The following is a 26,655-nucleotide window of genomic DNA, read 5'->3' as shown; positions in this document are numbered from 1 at the left end:
TACGATGGTGTTCTGCAGATTTAATCATTTTTAAATGAGTGTGCTGTGGGCACAGCAACAACAAACAGCTTGTGCTGAAGGTGTTTTGTGCTAAGGATGCTGAGAGCTTAAAACTGGATTGGTGTTGAATAGAAATAACCAAAAATGTATTGAATATTTATTTGATGGCTTAGAGCCTGTGCAAACTAGCAGTGTTTTTTGCACTGGCTGCAGCATGACGGAGATCTCAAGAAAATTGGGGGAGATTTCAGTTTATTTCTGTTCTGATTCGAATGAATCAAGAAAATATACATTGAAGCTAAATCCCTGCTAGTAGACTACTCTTGTACTGACGTTTGTTCTCTGATTACTGTCAAACACAGACCTTGACATGACTCTGTCTTTTCCATTTTCAAAGCTCTTTTATTCAACCAGAGAACAGAAGAAGAACAGAAAATGTAGCAATCACTTTGCAGCAAATACTCTTTGTTCTAAAACATTACAGACCAGGCTGAGAAACACTTAATAGGCACTCGTTGACATGCTTTCAGTGTTTGTTATCAGAGGGATAAAAAACACAGAAAATTGAAACCCCTGTCATCTTCAGCCATCTTATGGGTGACAAGTAAGGCTTGATGGGCCAAAACGTGCTTTTTAAGATTCAAATTTATTCATACAAATTATTTTCCTGCCTCAGTTGCTTGCCGCTCGACCCTCGAGCCCTCATGCCGATGTGCGGATGTCTTCCTGCCAGATTATTTCTTGCCGAATCTCTGGGGCACAGCCATACTCCAGATCTGACCAGGGGCTGCCTCCCAGTCACGGGACTGAACCTGGTCCTCTGACGTTACCTGCCCTCTGGAGCCGCGACCAAACCTGTGAGCGAGGAGACACATACGGGAACTGATGTAACACAGAGTAATGTACCTGTTGAATTATAACTTTTTATAACACATTGAATGGATTTGTTAAACAGGAACAAACAAATAAACTATCATTTTGAATGAGGGAAGAATCCAGATCGGTTAAAGATTTGTGACGTTTTTTGTTCTTGCTTTTGTCGATCATTTATCAAAGCAGGAAGGACTGCAACAGAAGAGGTAGGTTAAAGGTGACAGAGGCTACGTTTTAAGTCTAAGGCCACCACTTAGTGCAAAACGTGATCTTATCTTTGCCATAATAGAGGTGGCTGGCTCCTACATTTCTTTTAATTACAACCTCAAGAACATAATTTTCAAAACAATACCTATGGTAGATGGAGTCAACTTAAATCTCCGGTCTGGTGGAAAGTTGCAAATGGGTTAAAGACAGATAATTGGCTGTCATTAAGTTGTTAAAGTCAACTCATCACATCTTCGCAGAGGATTAAGTGAAGACGGCTGTATCTGCAGTCACTCTTAATCATTTCATGTGAAACCTCCCCTACAGAAGTGATTACATGCATAACAAATGACTATATGGAAAATAATAAGTCTCATTCCTGATGGTCTTTTTTTGCTGAAGTAGGTCATAAAGAGGTAGCGGTGTTAATTTCGCTCTATTTTCGAACCTACTTTAAAGTTCTCACAGGAGATTTAATGTATTTTTTTTTTGCAGAATGGTGCAGTGAATAACTTTCCTTACCTGTGTAGTTGTTTTTTTCTGTGTACTGTTTTTTTTGTGTGTGTGTGTGTGTGTGTGTGTGTGTGTGTGTGTGTGTGTGTGTGTGTGTGTGTGTGTGTGTGTGCGTGTGTGTGTGTGTGTGTGTGTGTGTGTGTGTGTGTGTGTGTGTGTGTGTGTGATAAATAGTCTCTATAGCAGCACTGACCTCTGTGGCTGATGGAGGACAGAGTTCCTGGTTTCCCTCTGAGACCCGAGCAGTAGAGCTCTCAGCACAGCGGTCAGCAGGCGATCATCAACGCTGTTATCTGTGTTTTCACTCTCCTGGAGCAAAACACACACACACACACACACACACACACACACACACACACACACACACACACACACACACACACACACACGCGCACACACACACACACACACACACACACACACACACACACACACACACACACACACACAACCAAATGCAATGTCTGATATCACAAAGCTTGTTTTCTGGTTTTTGCAGAATAAAGAGAGAACATCAAGGACTCTAACTGCATCCAATTTTGGGTTGCAACACATACCCTGGAGGTTGCAGCAACAGCCTGCTGTGAAAAGGGACCTTGGTTTTGTAGATATCAACGTACAAAGGCACAGAAATGTATCTCAACCCCACCCAAATATCCATGCACCCTAATCTTCATGCCAAATAATCCCAGATCTGACTGTCAGCACACCCTAATGAGAAAACCTTCCATTTGATCTGAATCCTCTTTCTGTATCCTCCTCTGACTGTCCATTGACCCCAAAATATATTACAGTGTATTTCACTCTGTTGCATGAAGAGGAGCTCTTTCTGGAATCTCAATTGGTTGTGTGATGTAGCTTGTCTGTCTTGATAAAAGGGCTCAAATATCATTTACATATTTCCAAACAAGGAGCACCAGACTTCTCTGGCAATGCTGGCAAGACTTGTGGTTGTGCCCAGAATGATTCATACAGCGTAAAGTGAAGCCTTACAGTGAATTCAAATCCTGCCTAGAGACCGGCAGTTTATTTTAACACAGAACCTCAGGTGCCTGAGATATGTCTAAGAGTTTGGTTTTTATTTTAAGATGCCACAGTTGTTTGTGCAATAAGCATGTAGCAGGAGCTTTAAGGTAGGACATACGTGAAGGTTTTATTGTATGTTTTCTTGAAACAGCCACACATCAATAAAAGAGCAAATGTGTGATAAAGCTCTATAACTATTTTGTTTGGTGTTTACATCTGTAATCAGGTATTCTGTTCAAAGGTTATACTGTTTGATACTCTACAAATGTAATTTTAGCATTAACATTGAATATTTTTGACTCAAATTTAACATTTAAAGACTTCACTATAAGCTTTGAGGTCAGATTTTACTTAGACGATTTTATATCATTAAAAAAAATTAACTCATGACAATAATTGGTGACCGTCTGTTTGAAAAATAAGGTAAACTTTTTTTTTAATGCAGATGTTGTAGATTCTATCTCTATCTGTATATTCTGTTTTACATTTTATTGAATATTCTCCTGCTGCAGTATCAGGTGTACAAAAGGGCAGATGTATGTTGCTAAAATACTCAAAATCAAACTTTAAATTTAAAGTAAGTGATTTTTTTTTGTCTCACCAGCCCCAGCAAGTGGTCGACCGCACTCTCCTCTGAGCCAGGCACAATATCGTTTTTGTCCAGGCTGCCTTGGATACGAAGAGCTTGACTGACTCCAGCCAGTGCCAGAATCAGAGCCAGAAGAGTCGCCACCGCAGCTGTGTCCATGTTGAACTGGAGAGGAGGTCAGATGAATGCAGATGATGCCAAAGGCAGAGGAAGATTTCAGATGTCCGTTCACACCTGCAGCCTTCAAAGACTCCTGGAGAACAAAGGTAAGACTGGTCCTGCTCAGGGTTTGTTGTCCTCTTTGTGTGTAGGTCCTGGATAAGTGACAAAAACATCCTCACAGGGACTTATATACACCTCCTGGTCAGTGTCCACAGGGAGAGCTGAAGAAGATGCTACTGTACGAAGAGGAACAGGGGACAGAATGGAGGAAGTAGAAGCTACTAATATGAGACTTAACCAGGGCCATTTAGCAGGATCAGGGCATTAGTGATGACTGAGCACCAGAGTGCGTTATAATGTGGCCCTTAGGGTAGAGCAACACAACTCTCCCAGTTATTAAACAGATAAATCCCTGCAAATGGACTCAGATCCACCATTCCCTGTTGTCCAGTAGTCCGCACTGTGTGAACAGAGAGACAATATGAGAAAACACTCAATACCCACTTAATCATGGGCCCATTAGTGTGGACAAGTTATCTGAGGCCACAATGTAATGAATGTAAGAAAAGAATGATTGAGTGACACATTGTGGATGTTTGGCACGATATGCAAACATTATAACAAAGCTCAGATTCACAGTAAAATCCACAATAGTATGAGGAAATTAAATGATGGTAATTATCAGAAGACACTGTAGAAAAAACAGATAATTTCTAAAGACTTTGGGGACATCAGTGTTCACAGTTCGTGGCTTGGCTCCACACCAAACAATGCAGCACAGTACATCTGTTTTAGTGCTTGCCTTATCAGGACGTTTAAGTCTACTGAGTCATAATAAGAGGATGAAGCAGAAACCATGCAATCTGAAATAATCCTTTCAAGTGTTGACTGAATGTCAAGTTGCGTAATGCATTGCTTTCCATGTCATAATTAACAATTAGCATACTAATTAGTAAATTGCAATGTTAGCTGAGATGAACATGATTTGTCTCAGTTAGGAATGGGATACTAGATTACAGCTGCAAGCAATGTTTAATGGGGGCCTGCACTTTGGATGTGTGACTGTCACGAGTCGGTTGTCTATCAGTTGAAAGGTTGGACGTTAGATCCCAGCTTGGGCAGTCACATGGAGTGTCCTTGGGCAAGACACTGAACCCCAAATTGCGTACGAATGAGATCAGCTAATACTGATGGTCCCTTACTATATAGCAGCCTCTGCCATCAGTAAATGAATGTGGTGTGTATGGGTGAATGTGACGAGTAGTGTAAAAGCACTTTGAGGGGTCAGAAAGACTAGAAAAGCACTATTTAAATACAAGTCAATTTAGCATGTACCATGAGCTGTGACGCAGCCACAGGTTGTGTTGACCAAATACAAAATTTGGTTGATTGGACTTTGTATATGAGAGTAAGTACTGTCTCTTTCCACAACGTGGTGCCATGAGTAACACCTAGCTTTGTGTTTTGTGTTCTGGCTGCGAACATTGATGATCATGCAGAATTGGAAAAAATTGTACATCAAAAAAGAGTTTTACAGCCTGTTTTTAGTTAGTGATGCTGTGACTCTGACCTTATAGTTGTCTTTGATCTTAAAGACAGAATTCTAGAATGTTGTCTTTGATTTAAAGGACAGAATTCTAGAATGTCGTCTTTGATCTTTAAAGGCAGAATTCTAGAATGTTGTCTTTGATCTCATAATTCTAGAACATTGTCTTTGATCTTAAAGACAGAATTCTAGAATGTTGTCTTTGATCTCAAAGGACAGAATTCTAGAATGTTGTCTTTGATCTTAAAGGACAGAATTCTAGAATGTCGTCTTTGATCTTTAAAGACAACATATAGAGAAACAATTATTTGCACAAATTTAAAGCAGACTGGTTCAATAGTAACAAATGGGTCATTAAAACTTTCCCTTCACAAAAGAGAGGCTCTTTAATGAGTGTTTTTTAACATGCTGATGAAAGGTTATAATGAAAAAGCCTCTCCTTCAGTAAAGAGCATCAAAGAAGAAATACCTTTTGTTCGTTAAATGTCAGCATCCGTTAAACTGTCAATTTTAAACAAAGACCACTTAAAGCTTGATTTGTGAAAGTGCCGTTGGCTGTATTAGCGCTGTGTGTGTTCAATTTGTGGTCTTTTACATGTGTGTGTGTTCCTGTGTGTGTAATAATTAGTCACTTCCCCAATACTGGATGAGACATCAACAGATTTGTCTCATGAAAGTGCCCTAATGGGTGACAATCAGCTTAACCTGCAATCACACACGCACACAAACTGTCACTATTTAACAGCCATAGCAACCAGAATGACATATGAAGGACTCGGGGGGGGATTAGTTAGTTTTTCACTATAATAAGATCATGAGCTGCAGGGTTAGCAAAAATATAATCCACTAGATTTGATGCTGTTTTGCCACCAGTTATTTTTATTTCTCCTGATCTCTGACACTTTTTTGGCACTAGTGTCAGTTTATATACATCTAGAAGAGTTTAGTACTAATCTCATTTACTGAGGTAGACAGGGAGCCTGGCTCTGCTACAAAGTTACACATGATGATCATCAGCACATCTAAAGTTCATCATTAAGTATGCTCCATGTTCAGAGAAGAACCAAAAGCCAAAATGGTGTTAGTCTTAGGTTCTGAATATGCATTTGAATTATGAAACCTATAAAAAGAGAGAAAGCATGACAGCTACTTTATCTCAAGACACTTTTACAAACATAGCAGGTCTAGACCATACTCTATATCAAATTATGAACACCAAGACAGGGTAAGACTCAGTTTTACACCACCTTAATCCACCATGGGTCAAGAGGCCATCTATGTTAGACTTGACCATCCTTATCTTAACACAGGCGGTGGTCTAAGACAGGGGTTCTATCCTGACCCTAACCCTAACCCTAATCACAACCCTAACCCTAATCACAACTTTATCCCTAACCCTAATCCTAACCCTTACCCTAATCTGGTTCTGGTTTTGTTTGCTAGAGTTTGGTTCTGGTTCTATTTGCATGAGTTTGGTTCTGGTTCTGTTTGCTTAAATTTGGTTCTTGTTCTAACCCTAATCCTAATCTTAATCATAACCCTAACCCTAACCCTGACCCTAATCCTAACCGTAACCCTAACCCTAACCCTAACACTAATCCTAACCCTAATCACAACCCTAACCCTAATCATAACCTTAACCCTAACCCTAACCCTAACCCTAATCCTAACCCTAACCCTAATCATAACCCTAACCCTAACCCTAACCCTTACCCTAACCCTAACCCTAGTCCTACCCCTAACCCTAATCCTAACCCTCTCCCTAATCATAACCTTAATCCTAACCCTAACCCTAACCCTTACCCTAATCACAACCCTTACCCGAATCATAACCTTAACCCTAACCCTAACCCTAACCCTAATCACAACTCTAACCCTAACCGGGAACTGGGATAACGACCCTACTCACGACCCTTTGTGACTACCTATGGATCAAGCTTTGAATTACCATGACCTGGATGACTGAGAACCTTCATAGACTCCCCCTACTTACCAGCTGCAGTATAGGCGTTAAAGCCCACTTGATGCGCTGTGTGTACAAGATAAGCAGAATACTGTAGAAGAGGAACAGCGAAAGAAAAACGTAATAAATGCTAACATTACAATCATTGAACTTCCCATTATCATGAGTGTTTGCTTCAAATGTATGTCAGCATTGCTGCATGGGATATTTTGACTTCCTTTTTGTGCAACAGGAGGAGGTGGGAACGCATCATCCCCCTTTATTAACAGTCAATGTGTCAGTGTGTTATCTATGCTGTCAGACAGAGGCCTATGGCTTGGGATGGCAAATCCAGATCTAAGTCCAACAACAGAACACCACTCCGGTTCAGATCGGGCAGGCCGTTCCTCCCAATCACCCCTCTCCAGGTGTCTCCGTCATCGCCCACGTGGGCGTTGAAGTCCCCCAGGAGAACAATGGAGTCCCCATCCAGGATCCCTTCCAGAACCCCATCCAGAGACTCCAAGAAGGCCGGGTACTCAGAACTGCCATTTGGTGCATATGCACAAACAACAGTCAGAGCCTTCCTCCCCGCAACCTTAAGTCGCAGGGAGGCGACCCTCTCGCCCCCCGGGGAAAACTCCAATATCGAGGCACTCAGCCGGGTGCCCCGGTCTCCCTCTTCCGGGCGACGTAGCTCTCATCCCCAATTGCCGTTTCATGAAGGTTTTTTGAATCGCTCTTAGTCTGGACCCTCCCCCGAGACCAATTTGCCTTGGGAGACCCTACCAGGGGCGGATGCCCCCGACAACACAGCTCCCGGGTTCACCGGGACACACAAACCCCTCCACCACATTGAGGTGGCGTTATGGTAGAGTTCCATATACTTCTATTATATGTTAAACACATTCATTTCTGTTGTCCTCAGTTCATGAGAAGGTCATCTATGATTAAACCTCACTCACACACCTCCCGCTGGTTGAGCTGTGTGTAGATACTGAAGTGTAATTGGACCTTAAGAAAAATAATTGTGTAAGTCAGCTTTGTGCTCACAACAGGAAATGAACAGAGGAGTCAAGCTCAGATCTGTAGGACTTTTATGAACCAGGGCTCAGGCTGAGGTCCTGGAGAGAAACTATCATGTTGCTATTAACTTGTGTTTATGTCAAAGCATGACTGACACATTGTATTTTTTAGGCACACGATAGCCTTTTCTTTAATGGACTGCTTTTCTCTGTTGTTTTTTTCGGTGTACTGTAAATATTTAGTTATATCAACAAATTCAGGTCACATTACTCTAAATGTAGCTGACATTACCATGAACATGATCACTAAATAAGGCTAATGTATTCACCCAGGCTTTGTCATTTTTTTTGTTATTATTTTTGCTCTGGACTCAAAATGGTAACCTTTACATTAATATTAATTCATTTGTTTTAACATGGTTTTCTGGAGCTGACACAGATATCTAAGTACTATGAATTTTGGTTCCATCTAGTGGTTTCTGAGTGAACTGCAACAAACACCTCAATGCCACCTGAAGTCCTCCTGAATACAACACATCTTAAGTGTCTGAAGAATTTATTTTGTTTCATTATATTTTATTTACAATGTTAAAACAGTGCTGCCAAACAGAAAATAAATAAAAACATTGAATCATGAAAACAAAAATGGGGCGGGGGGCATCAGAAGAGTAACAGGAGCTTCATGCAGCTAATACAAGATTGTCCAGCAATACCTTAAACAAAAAAACAAACTGACTCTTGATGCTTTACAGCCATTTCATCCTACCAAATTAGATCCAAAGAAAGTCTGTGTGGTTCCTCGGGGACGTATTCTGCTTCTGGTAATCTTCTCTCCTCTCTTGAAGTGTGAAATGATGTTGATTTATCCACAGGTGTCCAACAGATGCTTCAGAGCAGCTTGATGTAGTTTGTAAATTGCCTTCTGTTATTTATCAGTAGCTTACAGGATGCTACTTTGACCATAAGGCACTTGTATGCAGCTTGAAACATCAGTACTGGAATCAACGTACTTTCTGGTCACTGGAGTAAACTAAAACATTTGGGAACTGCACAAAGGGTATCATGTCTGAGATAAATGTTTGTAAAAAAGAGGGGGAAAAAGTTATTGCTTAAAAAGATTATAATTTACCCTAATCTGATTCATTTAGATGTATTTTTATGTTTTATTTAAAGACTAAATCTTTAAACTATGCACCTTTATACACCGAGACAATCAATGCTCTTGTGAGCGTGGGTATTGATTCAAAGACTCAATGTTTGTTTCACAAATGTATATCCTTGCACTGTAGATGGGCAGATGATGCTTAAATATTGCTTTTTTTAAATGAAATGTTCTGGTTTCCATGCAACAACAGTGCTATAGCCATGGCTGAAATAGGCTGCAACATGGTTTTCTTATTCAAGTTCACCCAGGGCAACGAACTGTTGATGTACAGTATGTTTGACTGACTTGTCAACAAAGCTGAAAAGATAGGCACAACCAAAGTTCTTCCTCTCAAAGACATTCTTTTCCTTTACAAGGACACGTAAAAAAACATCAAGGGAAGTTATTTGACAGCTTTTTTCAGAGAAAACAGTGCGCCCACACAAAAACACATTCAGTTTTTCGCAACATTTAATTCTACCGATATCTAACATACTGAAAATGTCCCTGTTTATCAGTGCTAACTATAAAGAAAATCTCAGTTTTATAAAAAAATGCAGTTTTTCTTTCCCTTACAAGCTGTCACTTCTACAGTAGTTAAGGCAACAAGTAGTCTTTGTAAAGGGCAGTGGCTTCTTCATCAACAAAATCCAGTGTGTCTTTCATTAAACTGTGTGTTTGTGCATCCATGCATGTCTTTGAGTTTTCTTCCTTTTTACTGCAGTCAAGTCCCAGAGAGAGCATCAGTGCTCCCTCTCCCGGCTGTAAAACATATCAAGCAGCTGATCTGGTTCTAATTTTGTTGCTGGCCTTCTGTATTTACTGTAAAACACACTGTTAAAGATGCAAAGTATAAACAAACAATCTTAGGCCAGCCATAAGCAGGCTTCAGTATGAACGATTATAGATCCAATCTCAGAGTAACTGGCTGCAAGTATGTCAGTACCAGCACAGTGCAGTGTGCACAGGATGTTGTGATCTCAGTCTGTGTGCACTTTTTTTTAGTCTGTTAGTCCCAATGCAAAGACAGAATGAGTGCCACATATGGTGATTTGAATGAATTCAGTCACTGCTTCAAGGGGAGTTACGAGGTCCCGTCGCTCCAGTGTGTGGCCCATTCCTTTTTGTGGATGACTCCTGACTTCTCAGTCTGGAACTGTGGCCGGTCCTCGCGAGGAATCTTCACTGCGTGGTGCTGAGGCAATTTGTCTTTGTAGTGGGCCCGCTGGAAGAAGCCACACTGCCGACACAGGTGAGAGGAAAAAAAGCAGGAGTAGATAGAGGAAGGAAGTGGGATAGGGATAAATGGGCAGAAAGGAGGAGGAAACACAGAATTAGTGACATACATAAGAATATGACTGCAAGTAACCTCTCTCATTTGCATTTTTTTCAGTAGATAACATTTCCATTATCATGCCTACAAGGAGATATTCAAGAGTCATGTATTCCATTAAAGCAATGTCTGTAATGAAAAAGGGGATTATCTGATGACCGTGTGCAGTAAAGGTGACTTTTAATTGAAGGCACATCCACATGCTCTACATTTCTAACTCGGCATCATCTTTAGTGTCTGTTATTACCAAACCAACACACTGCCAAAGTTACCTCAAGAAAATGACACACATTACAGAAAACAGAAACACCCACTGATATAATGACAAGTTTATTCTGGCACCTGACAAAGTCATTTGGTCAAAGGATGCAATTGGAGAGGTAATGGATGGAAGAGTGCATGACAGGCACACAGACTGGTGCCAGAATGAACAAGTATAGAAAATCAAACTGTGACACCAAGAGCAGCACAGCACACAGCACAGCAGGCAGCTGGAAGCCCCAAAGGAGAGTTGGCTGGATGGTGTTCAATCGGCATGGGTTACAAGAAGGAGAGGAAAATGAATGAAAGGATCCATTTGTAAAGGATTTATGCAACTTTGCATTTTGGCTATTTGTGATTCAATTACAGAAATGGCTAAATTGACAGGAGTACATGGTTCAAGGTTGTTTTTTAAGACCTATGTCTATAAGATAACAACTAAAAGTAATTGGGTTGTCATAGCTAACCATGACTCCATCAGCTCTTAACTCCACTACATGTTGACTCATTCATCAGTTGCTCTTGTTAGAGATATCCAAGTCTGTAGGACTGGACTTATAACCTGTTTTGTAACCTAAGCTCTGTTTTGCTTCCTATTAGATTTGTGAAAAGTTACAGTCCAACATTACGGATAGAGGAAGACATAGGTTTACCTTACATCAAATGCAGTATTTTTCACCCTCAAGGCTTTCTCTTTTTTTCAATGAAAGTAAAAAGTAAAGCCACCAGGGTAGTTTAAGAACTAAATGATAAGCTGATCCAACATTTTTCCTTATCATACTATTCTAATTCTAATACAAAACAATTCTGTTGTGGTAATGTCCACATCTTCAGGTGAGGTACTGACATCTTGCCTAAAAGATATACAGTACTTTAGCCTTGATTTAAGGCATTATATTCAGTTCTAGAGCATAAATGGTTAATTCCAACATAAGCATTCAAAAGCTTTGACAATGACCTCTTCTAGATGTCACATACAATATTTAAAAGACAGCTAGAGAACACATGTGAAACCTAACTTTAGAGAAAAGTAGCTAGCTACCTAAATTATCTGCAAGAGACAGCTGCTTTATTCCCTGCAGACTGATAGCTGCTTGCTGGATATGAACAGCCTCTGTCAGTCTATTTCTTTCTAAAAAAAACAAGTAGAAGTTTTTTTTTTCAATTTTTCCAGGGTTTCAAGAGTTAAATCTGCCAACATTTTCACTGCAACTGTGCTAATATGTGAAGACTTAAAGGCAGAGCAGCAGTGACTAGTGGAGAAATGTCAGCTTTGACTCTAAAATTGTAATATGTAACTTTTACTTAAACAGAGATGGAAAAATAGAAATAAAAGGCTCCAAAATAGATATGCAAATCTGCAGCCATAGTAATAGCTGCACCAAAATGAGATTCGATTAAAGCGCAGCTTAACCCAAGAGGTCAAACAAGTGTTTTTTACACATCATTCCACAGCTTAACTGTGATATCTCTGTGCTTGTGTTAGTAGAAGTGCCAGAACGTGCTAATATTTCACACCCCAACGAACACCACCAGCCACATCAGAGTGGGTCAAGGAACAAAGCAGTTTTTGGTGAGTATGTTTACCGCTTGGAGGAAGAGGAGGAGGGGAGAGCAGGCCAGAGTGAAATATTCTTTATATTATAGTTCTGACGCCTGCTTCTCCGCCTCCGAGGGTTGGACCCCCAAATGGGCGCGGTAGAACTCCGTCTCATAGTGTCGACGCCGCTCACTGCGTTTGAAGAACCCACACTGAGCCACAAATCACCACAGGAAAGAGGATGGAGGAAAGAAAACAGAGGGAAACAATAGGAAAATTAAATAGAGAAGGGATTTAGGGATGGAGAGACCCCAGATTGAAATGAGAGGAGAAAAGACAACAGAGATAACACACAGAGGACAAACAAAACAAAGGAGGAAAGGAACAGATGAGAGTGAGCTAGGAGGAATAAAATGATTACAGGACAGAGCAGAAGAAAGGAGACAGAAATAATCGGAATAACATGGAAGGTGGTGAGACTGTGTTAATGGCCTACTATGTGGAAGTGACGGTAAATACAACTACAAGGCTTTTAAGCTGGTCTTAATGTAGCACAACAATTAAGACAATGTTTATTGTTTCTGGACTTAAACAAAACAAGAAGGCTTTTAGAGAGTCTCACAAGGCCGCTACCTTGGCCAGGTCTCTCTTGAAAAATGTGTTTTAATCTCAATGAGACTACTTGGTTAAATAAAGGTAAGAACAGGGTTCTTAAGTATATTTATAGTGTGTGTGTGTGTGTGTGTGTGTGTGTGTTTGTGTGTGTGTGTGTGTGTGTGTGTGTGTATGTTACCTTCCACAGTATGCAGACTAGTAGAGTCAGCAGCAGGATGCCTGCAAGGACAGCTATGAGGATGATCCACCATGGAATCGAGTACTGATCTGTGAGACCCGGCTCAGGATAGATCATCACTGGAACCTGGAGAGGAAGGGAGGTTACGATTGGAGTAGAAAAATCTGGAATGTAAGTCACACCATTCAGACCTTGCATCAACATTCGGTTTCTAGTGATTGGGACTTAATTGGGGTTTCAAATGGTTGTTACTGTTGATACTGGGAGAGTGGATGGTCCTTAATGTAGTCCAGAACATATGAGTGTACACACTACCAGACACTAGACTAGACAAATGCCTCCTAGACCACCTTCATATATGGACTGAGTGATCTGATCTCTGTGTGCACTGATGAGCCATCGCATCTGGAGTTAAAGCTCATCCTCTGCAATAAAAAATCATCCAGATCTGATGATAATGCTAGGTGTAAACAGGGTCTAGGACGAAGTCTGTTTTGGGGGACTTACCAGAGGGAATAAGGATTAAACTGTTCCTGCGTTTCATTCAACAATGTGTAGCTCTTTCTTGTTTCATCTGCTATTGCCACCATGTCAGCTACCTGAACAGCAGTTGAGCTCAGCCTACAGTGGCATTGATAGTTTCTATGTATGGACGAACCTACTGCCCAAGACCGATTTGCAGAGACTCACACCAGGTGGTCACTTATTGTCTTAAGAAATCTTTTCAATCAAACAAGCATCAAACAAAATCTATTTTATATTATACCATTGTTTTATTTTAATGCAAGATTGTTACCTAATGAGAGTTAAAGCGGTAAAAAGTGGCACTGCTGGACTAGACTACTTGCTATGTTTCCAGCATGCTTTGTGCAGCAAAGCAGATATTTGAGTCTTACTTTATGGGATAAAAATATAAGTATTAAAAAGACATTTGAGTAGCCACAAAAACAATCACCTAGTGGATAAAATTTCTCTGCAATACTTGTTTGCAATACATGTTGTATAAAGTGTGCACAAACCTGCGCAGAAGCATCCTTGAGGACCAGGTGTTTGATGCTGGACTTGACAGTGATGTTGGCTCTGACCAGCAGCTCCAGAGCACTGACTGTTGAAAACTCCTGATAGGCAGAGAGAGAAACAATGAAGAGCACTTGATATCTAATGGCTGACAAGTTACATTACAACTGCTTGAAGTACTACTGTGCCTTTTTATTTAGATAAAGATCTTAATTCATTTTGCAAAGACACTTTTCTCTTGAAATCATTCCTGCTACCAGAGCTAATGCAGACTGCACTCTGAGACCTGCTTTGTTCAAAACTTAGTCAATGAGCTATGATTATAAATTTTGGGTGAACCCATCACAGCTCATGACACTGCTGATTCTGGTCTCATTTGCATTGTCACCCTGATTTGGCTAAGATCTACCAATCATAACATGTAGTTTTATGGCAGTGATGACTAGATTATGATAATACAACTAATTTAAAATAACTAACTTAAGCATTTGATGGAAACGTGAATGGGTATACCAGAGGCATTAAAGAAAGGCACCAGTCATTGAAAACTTAGGTACCTTGAGTGTATAATTGCAAAGATTTGTAGATTTCATCTTTCAAAGTACATGATATCATTAAAAGATTCATAAAATCTGAAAACCAATACTGTAGGGTCGTATTCTCTGGGCACTCAGGCAGCACTGCGTTGAAAACAGACATGACTCTGAAGTGGAATGCACTGCATGGGCTCAAAATTGCTGCATCCATAAATGCAGCTTAAAACTGTAAATTGCAAAGAAGAAACATATATAAATTGCTTCATATATAAACATGATCCAGAAACTCTGGCACCTTCTCTGGGCCCCGCCCCATATAAGACTAACTGAGGCAAAGTACAAAACTGTCCTATGGTCTGACTTATTAAAATTTGACATTCTTTCTGGAGATCAGAGATCCCAGGTTTTGGAGCAACACATGCTGCCATCCAGATAACACCTTTTTCAGGACAGAGCATCCATATTTCAGCTAGACAATGCAACACAACATTCTGCATATATTACAATAACATGGCCCTATAGTAAAAAAAGGGTGCTAAACTGGCCTGTCTGCCGTCCTAACTTGTCATCCATTGAAAACATTTGGTGCATCATGAAATGAAAAATACGACATAGGAGACCCTGAGCTGTTGAGGAGCTGAGATCCTTTATCTGGCAAGGATGTAGGGATGTTTAACTTTCAAATCTCGTCTCATCAGTAATTTGCAAACCATCAAATTCTGCTTTTACTAACAGTTCACACAGCCACCCTACTTTTTGGAATTGAGGTGGTAAATATAAAGTAATACATGCTCTGCATAGACAATTTTATACATTCATATGTTAATCAGCAAAACCCCAAAAGAAAAAGACGGATCTCAAAAACACTTAATTGGATGTTCATGAGGGGAGCATACCCCGTGTTAGCTGTAATATTTCTTGTTCCTCTTGGACCTCCAGCTGAATATTAAACCTTTAGCTGCAGGCGATTCAGTGTCAGAGCTGACAGCTGTATTCAAGGTTTGCTGACTGTCTGAACTTCAAAGTCTTCAAACATCCCTCATTAATTATTCTGTTACCACACTTGCTGCAGTTATTATTCATTGAATTGCATTAGATTAGTGTGAGTGCCAGCAGCGGCTCTAACAGCTGGACTAAGGCTGAGATGATCTGAGTAATGATCTGATTGCTGCTGATGTAATGATTGCAGGGTGTTTTTCTTTCTTTATTTGTACCTCTATGAAGCTGCTGTTCCACAGGCGGGCGTGGATTTTGAGGACAGCCTGACCAGAAAAGCTGTGGAGCGGACACTGAAACACCACACAGCGTGCTGACCCCAAAAGACAATCCTAGGAAAAAGGGAAACCGAGTATTCAGTGAGTTGTTTTTTTCAGAATGATTTAGAGACAGGTATAGACGACTTAAAAGTATGTATAAACAAAATTGACAAAAAAAGGCTACGATATTTCACACGTGTTAAGTAGCCTGTGTTTGCAACAGAAGAAAATCTGTGCAGCACAGATTTGTATTATTTTCTTCTTCTTCTCTCTTCTCCTTATGTCTCAATCTTTCTCTCTCTTACCAATTTGAGCGACTTGCGTCTCTCTGAAGCTGCCACAGCTGGGGTGGTTCGTCCAGCGCTGCCTTTTGTCATCACTTGACCTTCCTCCTCTGGGTGGGAGCGCCGTCTTCGCCCACCCTGGTATTAGAGACACATTCATATATGCAGGATTAGATCCTCTTCTGAAAATGGCTGAATTCTGCTTCATTTCACTGTCAAGGGGGCATAATATTTTATTGCAAAAATGTATCCAGTACTGGTCCAGTACCATAAACTAAAAATATCCCATGAATAATGCACTCTCTTCTGCTGTTTATATCTACTTTATAGCTGTACCTTAACACATTAAATAACAGAAAGTTATCTCCCTGTTCATTCATTTGTTTTGTAGTTTTGCAATGTGAATTCTGTCTTGCTTCTAGATTTCCTTGTCCTGTTAAGTAATCTTTCCCTGTCTCTCTTGTGAATTCCCGTGGTCTTGAGTTGGTTCTTAGTGTTTCTTGTTTTATTTTGTAGTATATTCTCCCAGTGTATAAAGTCTAGTTTTACTTCCTGTGTTTTCTGCCTCTTTGATTGTGTGCCCTGCCTTGATTAGTTTCACCTGTGTCTCGTTTGTCACACCTGTGTCTTGATTAGGCTTAGTGTATTTAGTGTCTGTGTACCTTCCCTTCTTAGTCAGATTGCTGTCAACCTTTCTCCTCGTTTATAAGTATGTTTTCTTTATTTTGTCTTTGTTAATTAAATCTTCTATTGTCTACATGTGGGTCCTTCTTCTTTGTTTTATCATCACATGTGACAAAGGTAGATTAAATTAAGACTTTTGTTATAGGACAGCAATAACCCATATCAACTTAAAAAAGTAGATAAGGCTAAAATTTGATTTGAACTTAGTTGTTAAAAAAACATTATGAGCTATTAACAGCTTATGTGTGAAATTCACTAATGATCGACCCGCGATTCAAAGGCAGAACTAGAGGAAAATCTCAAGCTGCACGTCTTCACCTTAAAAGATTATGACATTCCCCTATTTTGGCTGCCAAGTTCAAGAACCTTCCTAGGGAAAAAAAATGACCAGACCATAAAAGTCCATGCAAACTGAGTGGATCTAAAACAAATGTTTAGTTTTACTGATGGTCCTCCACAGTCATACATCAACTTTCATCTGCTTACCACATTATTGACAGTCTGTGGGAGATCTGCAGCTGAGGAGCTCCACTCTAATGCCAAAGGATTCAGTGCTCCTGTTGGTGTGCAGTGCGTGTCTTGATGACCCTCAAACTTCAAACTAGCGGGATACAGCAGCCATTTCTCATTGACCAGCTCGTAAGGCCACATGATGTTGAGAAAGGCTGAGCCGAGTGTCTGCAGAGCTTGTCCTGGATTGGCAACCTGATGGACAAGATACACATGAGGGAATAAATGTGACAGGCTGACTTCTTTCTGTGGAGATGTTTGTTAAATAAGGATAAAGGAAATGGATAGTAGAAATATTTAACAACAGGCAAACACATGAATACACAAACAGCTTCCTCACCACAAACTCAAAATCCACAGGGCTGCCGACGTCGTCCAGACTCTTCATAGCACTCTCCCCCCTCACTGTCCCACTGAAGAACAGCTGATGAGGACGAGCCAGCCTGCAGGGGAAAAAAAGCAGGAACATTAGCGGGTCACACAGCTGCATACACACCGACACTTTCATTTATAGCTTTTTACTAGAACCAGGAGCAACCACAAGCAAATCAGGGGTTAAAGCAGGTGTTTCGTTATCTAATGAAATGTATTTTCACATCCAGTTGAAGAAATATCTGTTCCAGTAGAACAACAAAAACCCACATGCACCCCTAGTCTCTAGAAACTGCAGTTTCTCAGTGATAAAATTAAACTCATCTTCACAAACAACAGCCCAAAAATGATCTGACAACTTTTTTTGACTTGATTCATTTTAAATTCTTGATAAGATCCCACAGATTACAAAATACCACAGATGAGAGGCCAATTTTTCAGTAAGTTAATATTATTCTAGGTTTTTCAAATGCAATTTTTAAAATTGATGAGAAAACTGTGAAGTTAGTTAAAAGAATGTTTATCTCTAAAGCACTCCAGAAAAAAAATGTTTCTAAATCCAGCTCAAAAACAGGGATAGAGTAAATATATTCAGTGAGGAAAAAATACATGCAAAAGAAGTTATAGCACCAAATGAGGTATAAAGTGTAACTCACCCGCTGACAGACAGGGGGAGCTCTATCACAACTTTAGCAAAAGCTGTGACAGGTTCCAGGTCAGGCTGCTCACTTATACTGAGGACAAAGTTATGAACAGTTACTAAGAGTTATTGTGGTCTGAACATGTTGATAAAATGAAATGATAAAAACTGGATGTGAGTGAAATATCACGGTAGTGTTTGGCTTTGGTTTAAAGAGCTTACGTCGTCAACAAGAGATCTGCTGTCAGCTCAGTCGTCTCAATGGTGATGTTCGATGTGCTCAAATTGATGGAGAACTTCAGCTGAAAAGCAGCACAAACATTTATATCAAGGTAAAGTAAAAATGAGCAAACAGCTGCACCTTATTTTACTATAAAGCCACTCGCATCTTCTATTGATGGCAGTGCAGCATTGTTTTCTTACCTTAGTATCCCGTTTCACAGGGTTTCCCAGGTCGCACTCAACTTGGGAGCCGTTCTGGTTTGCTTGACACCTCATCTACAGTAAGTCAGGAAAACAAAAATATATACAACAACATTGTGTCAGGTAAATTACTCCACTTCAAAGTGACTTAGTAAAAAGAGATATCTCTCGTCAGAGTGGGTACCTGTGGTGGGACCCTGGAGCCGGAGTACGACAAAGTGTCAGGAAGAGTGATGAGCAGTTGAGCAGCGTGGGCGTCGTCTCCGTCTTCCTCAGGGTACAAGGGGTTGGAGGGCATGTTGGTGACGGTGATCTCCAGCACGACCAGTCGCTGGTCCGACAGAGAGAACACCTGCACATCATCCTCGTCTCTGCAATAAGGGGAAGGAGGTAGCAGGGAAATGATTAGAAAACACACATTGACAGTTTAAGAAAATACTCAAAGATATTAAAGTAATCACCGATAAAGCCGGTCAATTTATAAATCCTTTGAAATGGCAGCTTTTAATCAAGTGATACCAAATGAACATAAAAAGAACGTAACATAAGAAGCAGTTGTGTGTTGGAAATGGAAACTATGCAGAAGAGTAACAGCACTGCATACACATAACTGTGTTTGTAATAACTTTCACTGGAGTATAGCTTGCCAGGTAACAGCTTTTAAGATTGTCAAAGCCAACAGCTCTGCAGATACTAACTTTGGCAGAGGGGTGAAGAGGTCAGAGGTCATGGGTCGTGTTCCAAACTGGTAGCTCAGCTTCAGGTTGCTCTGGCAGATTTTATCGGTGCCACATCCTTCTCGCAGGAAGTTCACCTTCAGAGGGAAAATGAGACCCACAGGAAGTCTTCAATTAAATCTCAAAGCACATAGTATACTTGTCTCTGGGTTCAAAATATGATGCACCAACATCAATGCTGGAGTACAATCATTTTACATTTAGTGTTAAAAGAAGAAGCTGAGCCTACCTAGGGAATGCAGATGGAATCAAGCTAATCAGCTAAATCGGGTGTGATCTCCTGCTAAACAGGGTCCCTAATATAAATATAAATATAAATACAAATCTATCTATCTATCTATCTATCTATCTATCTATCTATCTATCTATCTATCTATCTATCTATCTATCTATCTATCTATCTATCTATCTATCTATCTATCTATCTATCTATCTATCTAACAAACTAAACAAAAAACTAAACAAAAAACTAAACTAAGTTAATCATCAAATATGTAAATTTAGTAGCAAATAGCCTGGTCCCAGGCAAACCAGTCACTAATCAAATCTTTAGAGAGCCTTTACACCTGGGCGTTAAAAATCCTGGACACAAAAAAATTAGACACCATTGTTGCGTTTTAAGTAAATAAAAGTTTGAAGTTTTAAGCATTTTAATGATTTCCATTATGTAAAGTTTGTGTTCAAATGCTTAAATGGACTTGCCCTTCTACCTTTCAGCAAACATAGAGACTACAGAGCTCCAGCAGATCCTGCAGAGCAGCTTTAAGGGGTGACTGTAAAGTCTCATTTTGCAAAACATATTTTGCTCAATCAGCTTTCTCTGTAAAAGGAGTAAAGTCCTGGAACTTTCTACCTGATCACTTGAACCTCATTACAAACTTGTTTACAGAGAGTCAAATCCTGGTTAATTCAGCAACAAACCTACACTCATGTCTGATCTTCTGCATGTTCCGCCAAATGTGTTTTATTGTATCTTACAGTGCTTATCATACCGTTTCCTTTTTATTTTAATGTATTGTTTTAATACTTGACTCTCTCAAAAGCCCTTCTTGGGACGGGTGTTGCAAATTAGCATTTGCTACAAACACAATGACACCTGCATGGGATGGCTTTTCTCTTGTTTGTCTATGTATACTGTATCTGTCCCTAACAAATAAATAAATGAATAAATAAATAAATGAGCCAAAAGTTACAGCTTTCCAAATTCCTCTTTTCTTTGTCTTGATAAAAAAGTAATAATTTCCTGCCAGAGCTAATTATTATTTAGCATAAATAATAAAACATCCAGTAAAATAAATGTAGTACACTTTTCAACAACAAAAAGTTTCAACATTTTTTAAGTAATATAAATTTCAGACACCAGGAGGACAAACTGCAGAGAATAATAAACTGTCAATGCAGCAGGTGGATGTGTATGTTAGACAGTAAGAGGATGAATCAGCAAAGGCTCAAAGAAAATATGCTAACTCAAAAACATCTCAGTTATTAGTGCTTTATATGTGAAGGATCTTTAGTGCAGTTGATCTGTATTTAGTTGAAGTGAGGGGTTCTAACTATCTGCTAATAACAGAATCAAACACTCATTGTGTCTCTTTATTAAGTTGATTTTTTCTCGCCTGAATTACTGCTGTCGATGTGAAGTGTCTCATAAAGCCTGACTTGTTAAACAGTAATCTGCAGGCAAGTGTAGTTCATTAAAATGAATCCCAACCATTAAACACTCATGCTTCCTTTTTGTTACAGACCTCAGAGTGCAGCGTGTTGGAGGGAGAAACACTCAGCACCGGCTCCAGCTTCTCCAGCCTTCTGACACCTGAGTGTCTGCGCGGTGGCACGGGTTTGATTGTGTGAGTTATCGCTAGCGAGATGGGGCGCAGTTTGTCACGGATGTTCTCCTGCAGGGACAGAAATTATGAAAATGGTTAGTGGACTACAGTGGTTCTAGTTAAAGAGTTAGTTTATGGAGACAAAGAGTAGGTTTTTGGCAGCCATTTAATGTGTACTAATCAAAATGTCGATCTTCTTACTGCTCTACAGCTTAGACCAAATGGCATATTGTCACACCCTAATGCTGTTTGTATTGTTTTTCATCATTTGGTGCTCTAAGAATAAAATGTCAATCAATCAATCAATCAATCTTTTTTTATATAGCGCCAAATTATAACAAATGTTATCTCAAGACTACAAACTTAGCAGGTCTAGACCGTGCTCTATATTAAATTATTAACAAAGACCCAACATCAAGACAGGATAAGATCCAGTCTCATCTTACAGACAGTCTGATCTCATCTTAATCCTCAATGAGCAGAGCACTTTGCAGCATTTAGCAAGTTACAGCGACAAGGACAAACTTCCTTTTAACAGGCAGAAACCTCCAGCAGGACCAGACTCATGTTAGACAGCCATCTGCCTAGACCGATATATATATAATACCAAGAACCATATACACAGTTTTAACACCTCAATAAATAACTACAGTTTATAATTCTCATACACAAATCTGTGTTACTGACATGCAGTTGGAAGACAGCAGTTGTGCACGCAGGGTGATGCTGCCGGTGCATCTCCAATTCCTCTGTCTGAGTGTACTCTGGCTCGAGAGAACTGCGGCCCAAGAAGTGAACGCGGTGCGGGAGCCCCAACTTCCTGCGCTTGGTGTCTGCTTCAAAGTGCACCACCAGAGCTTGAAAGGAGGAAAACAGGAGCGATACATGAAGAGAGGCAGAGGGATTGAAATGTCAGGACACACACAGAAAGCACTTAAACGGCCCACCAGGGGCTGAACATATATGAAATGTCCATCTGAGGGAGTGCAGTATTACACAGCTGTGATTTAATCAAAATAAAGTGTAATGTCACCACACGGATAAGGTTACTCTCCACTGTAAATAGAACTCCTCAAGACCCACGTGAGAGCCGGTTGTGACTTACTGATGTGTGGAGAGTAGTGCTCTGGGTGGGCCTTGAAGACGAAGCAGGCCTTGACCTCTATGCTAAAAAAGGCAGATGGTGGAGAGTGAAGAAATGATCTGTGTTAGCGTTATCACAACAAAAACAAAAAGACACACACAGTTAAACACTTTTGCAGCTGCTGGTTTCTGTTATTCTGTGTGTTTGTCACATTATTGGCACTCACCAGACTCCTTCTCTACCCTTGCAGTTGTGCTGCTCCAGATCAATGTTAAAAGGGCTAAGTGATATCTCTCTGATCACATGGATGACTGGACGGGACCTTTGGGACACAAAAATACACAGAGATGTAAAAGCAGAACCAACTCTGACTAAATCATTGTAAAAACAGATCCGTAACAGAGAAGTAGGATTAAAACTAATGAAGTATATTTTAACATTCTTGAAATGTATGAACAATAAACTCTGACTCATAGTTACACAGCAAAAAGTTTGATCTTTAAGTTTTATGTGGAAAGCGAATCATTGGTCGTAGTGAATCAACCGTTCCTCACCTGAAGAGAACCACAGAGTTGTTGAGAGAACCCACTGCAAGATCTGGGTAATGATTATTATCAATATCTAAACCGCCTGAGAAGGAGTATCCAAAACGTCTCACATCAAAGTCTCGGCCGTCCAACACCTGATCCAAAAAAAAGATCATTAGAGCGACACTCTTGTGTTTTTTATTCTTAATTTCTCTATTCGTTTTTATGTTTCTTTTCACTCTCTCTTCTTTCTATTTGCCAACTGCAAAACTGTTAAATGACACTTCTCGTGACTCACCTGAGCAGGCTTTGTTTCAATCCCAGCACCTGATCCTCTGTAGATAAAAACTTTGCCATCTCCATCAAATGGTGCCCCCACAGCAATATCTGAACACATACATATGAATATCATCAGAAACATACTTTCAGGAGTTCCGTTGTCGTGGGCTTGACTTGGGAACCAGGAGGTTTGAGCTAAGCCCAAAAAGCTTCGTTATTTACATAAACAACGGAAACAGCAGAATGATGCATTTCAGAAACATGCAGCTGCTCAATAAGTGTCCCTTTGAAATTCAGAGTTACATTGTTGCTGGTCTAAATCCATTGATGTCTTCAGGATGTTTTACAAAAGCAGCTGTAAAAAGGCAATGTAAGAGAGACTGCGTTCAAAGAGGGGGTATTAAGGATGATGGATATAAAATTACAATAGTGGATGTCCATACTAAACGTGTGCAAATTTTTAATAAGGGAGGTATATGTGTGCCATAGTAATCCCAGAATCTGTCTGTAAACCACTTAAAATACCACAATATCTTCACAGGATTGTCACAAGACTTGCTGAAATTTCGAGGTCATCGCATATCCACTGTATACTCATCTGGCTTCTACAGCATGTCTCTAAGGAAGTGTTGTGTGTGTCCACGGCACTTTAAGGAGGACTCCATAGGCCTGTGTTTAACAGCATTTGGCTAACGCGAAATGTGCATGGCAGTAATACAAAATGTAAAAAAAAGAACATGGTTCTAACCCCCGTATCCGTCCTGGTCCAGATCTCCTATGCTGCCGACTGTCATTCCAAACATGGAGTCGTAGGTCCCGTTGAGACGAATCGGCCGAGCCTGATCGTCCCAGTGACCAAAAGGGTTCAGGTACACGTACACAGCTCCGCCAATCTCTGCTTTACGGTCGAAGAAATTAGGAGCTCCGACAATCAGATCGGTCCAGCTAGAGACAGAAAAAGTCAAGTAAACTAATGCACCAGTCTCATCAAGGTCTGTCTTTCCTTTTTCAGTCTTTCAGTCAGTAGAAGAAACATGCAAAGCTCATTAACTCATGTACAGTTTTGCACTTAACAGCTTGAGATATCATAAAAATACAATTTCTGAACAAGATTTGAAAACTTGTAAAATATGATGAACTGTTGAAATTTACAATTTCAGAAAGTAAAAAGTTGTTTAGTGGCTCCATCCCAACCAGCTACAGCTACAAGTACTGTTTATGCTGGACTGCTCTGTTAATTCAACCATCAAATGTCTTTGGTAAAACAGAAATAAAGGGAGAACGTTAATGCTTATCCTCTAAATATGAGCACATTTTGCTGAAAATGCTAACTTTTTTCTTTACACACTCCTTAGTCGATGTGAGGATTTAACTCATAAATAAGCATCTCCATTGCAGTGTTAAAACTTCTACTGAAATATGTAAATTATTTGAATTCTTTCTTCCCCAATGGTCACCCCTTTGTATCCTGCCCTCCAGTATCTCCTCACCCGTCTCTGTTCAGATCCGCCGTAGCCACCGAGTACCCAAATGAAGACGCCAGCTCCTCCCCCCAGAGGATGTGCTGCGGCACCAGCCGATACACGTTATCCTTCCTCAGCAGCACCACCGCTCCTGTGTGATTGGCCCGAGGTGCACCCGCCACGAAGGTCAGCTCCCCCAGGCTCATGATCCCCATGGCGGAGTCCACAGAAAACCCTGCAAGGAAGAGAGAGAGGAAGAGAGAGAGAGAGAGGAGGTGGAAGACAGAACAGAGGAGAGGGTCAGGGGTTAGTATTGACAATGGGGCTCAGAGGCTCATCCTCCTCTCAGTGTAGCAAAGTCTGCTCATCTTCTTACTAATGAAATGTGTGCCTTAAGTGAGTATTGATTTAATGCCAAGCTCATGATGGGTGTAAATGTCCTGTGTGCTGTGTTTGCTGTCATGGAATGGTTGTGTTTCCAGTGGTAGGAGCAAAAAATGTTGGCTGTGACGTTAACAAGAGGAGATGCAGGGGGCTTCTCCTAACATCTCATGAGATTCATGATGCTGCTGCATTGTATCAGCTTCCTCAAGTGAGGGCAGTATGTAAACATGGTGGGTGGACGTTAATCAGATTTATATCCTGAAGCTATTCCTCTTCGATGTGTGTTTGTGTGTGTGTGTGTGTGTGTGTGTGTGTGAAGGAATGTGAGGATGCATATAAATCAGGTAAAGAGAATGAGTGGAAAGGGCAGGGTCTGTTTAGGTCTGTGTGTCTGTAAGTGTGTGTGTGTGTTTGCTTCATAACAAGATTATGCCAAAATGTTCAAATGTAGCTGTGAAAAATCTCACATCATATCAAACATTTCACCTGGACAGAAGCAACCGCATGCATTTGCTTCCCAAGTTTAGAATCATGCAGTGGGTGTGAAAAGGGAGGAGGATCTATCAGGACATGGAGTCCAGTCGGGGTTAGTGGGTTGGGGGTGTTTTGTAGCCCTGAGTAAACATGCAGGGGGTGTGTGTGTGAGTGGGGGGACATAACAGAGACAAACAGTGAGCAGCTCCAGGGTGGCAGGTGTGGAATGCAACAGTCCGCATGGCAGCTCCTGTAAAAGCTGATGGACGGAGACAAAGGTGCTACTTTTTCCAAGCAGGGTGGCTTTTAACACACAGGGTCGCTTCAAGGTCGTCTCTATAAAGTGAGATGGAATCTGAAAGCTCAAAGCAGATAAAGGTTTTCTAAAGAAGCCCTGCATCTGTCCTCATCCACATTATCTCAAGTTTTCACTGTGACTTCAGAGTACACCCACATGGCACATATTAGAGTTTTATATCCATTTATTATAAGATTTTATTTGTATTAATAAGGACATAATGTTTTAATGTGAAATTTAAAGGTTCAATAAAATATTTGTATTTTAGAATCTTTAATATTCTACATAAATGTTTGCTTTATTGTGATGCAACTTCTGCTTAAGAATTTCTCTTGGTCTCAACAAAAGTCTTAACCAACTTCATTACCTGTATTTCACAAGTACTCCTAATACAAGTTATATCGTAAATACAGGCATGGGTTTTTAACTGAAGATAATGGATTTAAATGAAGATTTGTTTTTCTTCTGTCAATTAAATTGTTTTTATTCTTTCATGCACTGCTCAGTTTGTTCAATGTTGTTTTATACTATATTTTAAAGCTCCTGTAAGGAACTTCCCTCTTTTCTGATCTTTTTCTAGACATTCTAACGCACTGTAAATCTTTGCTTCAGGATAAAGAAAGCTTGTTTCAGCAGCATGCTGTACTTGCTGTATCCAGATTGCCTACATAAAAATATGATGTTTTATTGCAGATGATCTTTTGGCTTTTGTAGGTCAATCAGAGGCACCACTATTAATTTCAGTCTGCTTCATAACCAGTTATTTTAAATGAGCTTTACAATATTTGACCTCTTAAATCATGTGTTGTGTGTGAAGTAAGGAGCAGTGATATTTTCTAAGACATCAATAAAGATAAATATTTAAACTGACTGTCTGGTTTCACCTCACTGATATGGCTCTGAAATG

General features: G+C 40.2%; 2 protein-coding genes across 7 annotated transcripts in view; both read right to left on the bottom strand.

Moving 5' to 3' along the window:
- Positions 1-381: 381 nt before the first annotated feature.
- npffl (neuropeptide FF-amide peptide precursor like) lies at positions 382-3,682 on the bottom strand. The gene is made up of 3 exons (XM_034689494.1): positions 3,221-3,682; positions 1,787-1,902; positions 382-855 (listed from the first exon to the last, which is right to left on the bottom strand). The coding sequence occupies exons 1-3, from the start codon at positions 3,365-3,367 to the stop codon at positions 735-737; spliced, it is 384 nt and encodes a 127-aa protein (XP_034545385.1). The 5' UTR covers positions 3,368-3,682; the 3' UTR covers positions 382-734.
- A 5,690-nt stretch (positions 3,683-9,372) lies between these two features.
- Positions 9,373-26,655, bottom strand: part of itga7 (integrin, alpha 7) — a 47,950-nt gene continuing 30,667 nt past the window's right edge. For 4 of the 6 annotated variants that reach the window (XM_034693748.1, XM_034693763.1, XM_034693728.1 and 1 more), the window contains 20 exons: positions 24,620-24,827; positions 23,878-24,074; positions 23,149-23,237; positions 22,878-23,005; positions 22,550-22,645; positions 22,345-22,406; positions 21,927-22,096; positions 21,159-21,308; positions 19,375-19,490; positions 18,861-19,047; positions 18,677-18,751; positions 18,476-18,555; positions 18,270-18,347; positions 17,582-17,684; positions 17,218-17,436; positions 16,069-16,185; positions 15,722-15,835; positions 13,974-14,072; positions 12,955-13,080; positions 9,373-10,267 (listed from right to left, as the gene is read on the bottom strand). In XM_034693748.1, coding sequence (XP_034549639.1) covers positions 10,112-10,267; positions 12,955-13,080; positions 13,974-14,072; positions 15,722-15,835; positions 16,069-16,185; positions 17,218-17,436; positions 17,582-17,684; positions 18,270-18,347; positions 18,476-18,555; positions 18,677-18,751; positions 18,861-19,047; positions 19,375-19,490; positions 21,159-21,308; positions 21,927-22,096; positions 22,345-22,406; positions 22,550-22,645; positions 22,878-23,005; positions 23,149-23,237; positions 23,878-24,074; positions 24,620-24,827 — 2,570 coding nt within the window. In that variant the 3' untranslated portion in view covers positions 9,373-10,111. Of the gene's footprint in view, positions 10,268-12,208; positions 12,374-12,954; positions 13,081-13,973; positions 14,073-15,721; positions 15,836-16,068; positions 16,186-17,217; positions 17,437-17,581; positions 17,685-18,269; positions 18,348-18,475; positions 18,556-18,676; positions 18,752-18,860; positions 19,048-19,374; positions 19,491-21,158; positions 21,309-21,926; positions 22,097-22,344; positions 22,407-22,549; positions 22,646-22,877; positions 23,006-23,148; positions 23,238-23,877; positions 24,075-24,619; positions 24,828-26,655 lie in introns of all 6 variants that reach the window. The other 2 variants (XR_004632689.1, XR_004632686.1) reach the window with 2 other exon arrangements.

This window comes from Notolabrus celidotus, chromosome 1 (assembly GCF_009762535.1).
Source record: "Notolabrus celidotus isolate fNotCel1 chromosome 1, fNotCel1.pri, whole genome shotgun sequence".
In the NCBI taxonomy this organism is placed as follows: Eukaryota; Metazoa; Chordata; class Actinopteri; order Labriformes; family Labridae; genus Notolabrus; species Notolabrus celidotus.
Note: the sequence above shows the minus strand (reverse complement) of the source record. Positions and strands in the feature narration are given on the sequence as shown.

Coding starts and splice junctions, on each gene's coding strand:
- npffl (XM_034689494.1), bottom strand. CDS start 3,367: ATGGACACAGCTGCGGTGGCGACTCTTCTGGCTCTGATTCTGGCACTG. Junction 1,903..3,220: donor TCGACCACTTGCTGGGGCTG/GTGAGACAAAAA, acceptor GTTTTGCTCCAG/GAGAGTGAAAACACAGATAA. Junction 856..1,786: donor GTCCTCCATCAGCCACAGAG/GTCAGTGCTGCT, acceptor CCTCGCTCACAG/GTTTGGTCGCGGCTCCAGAG.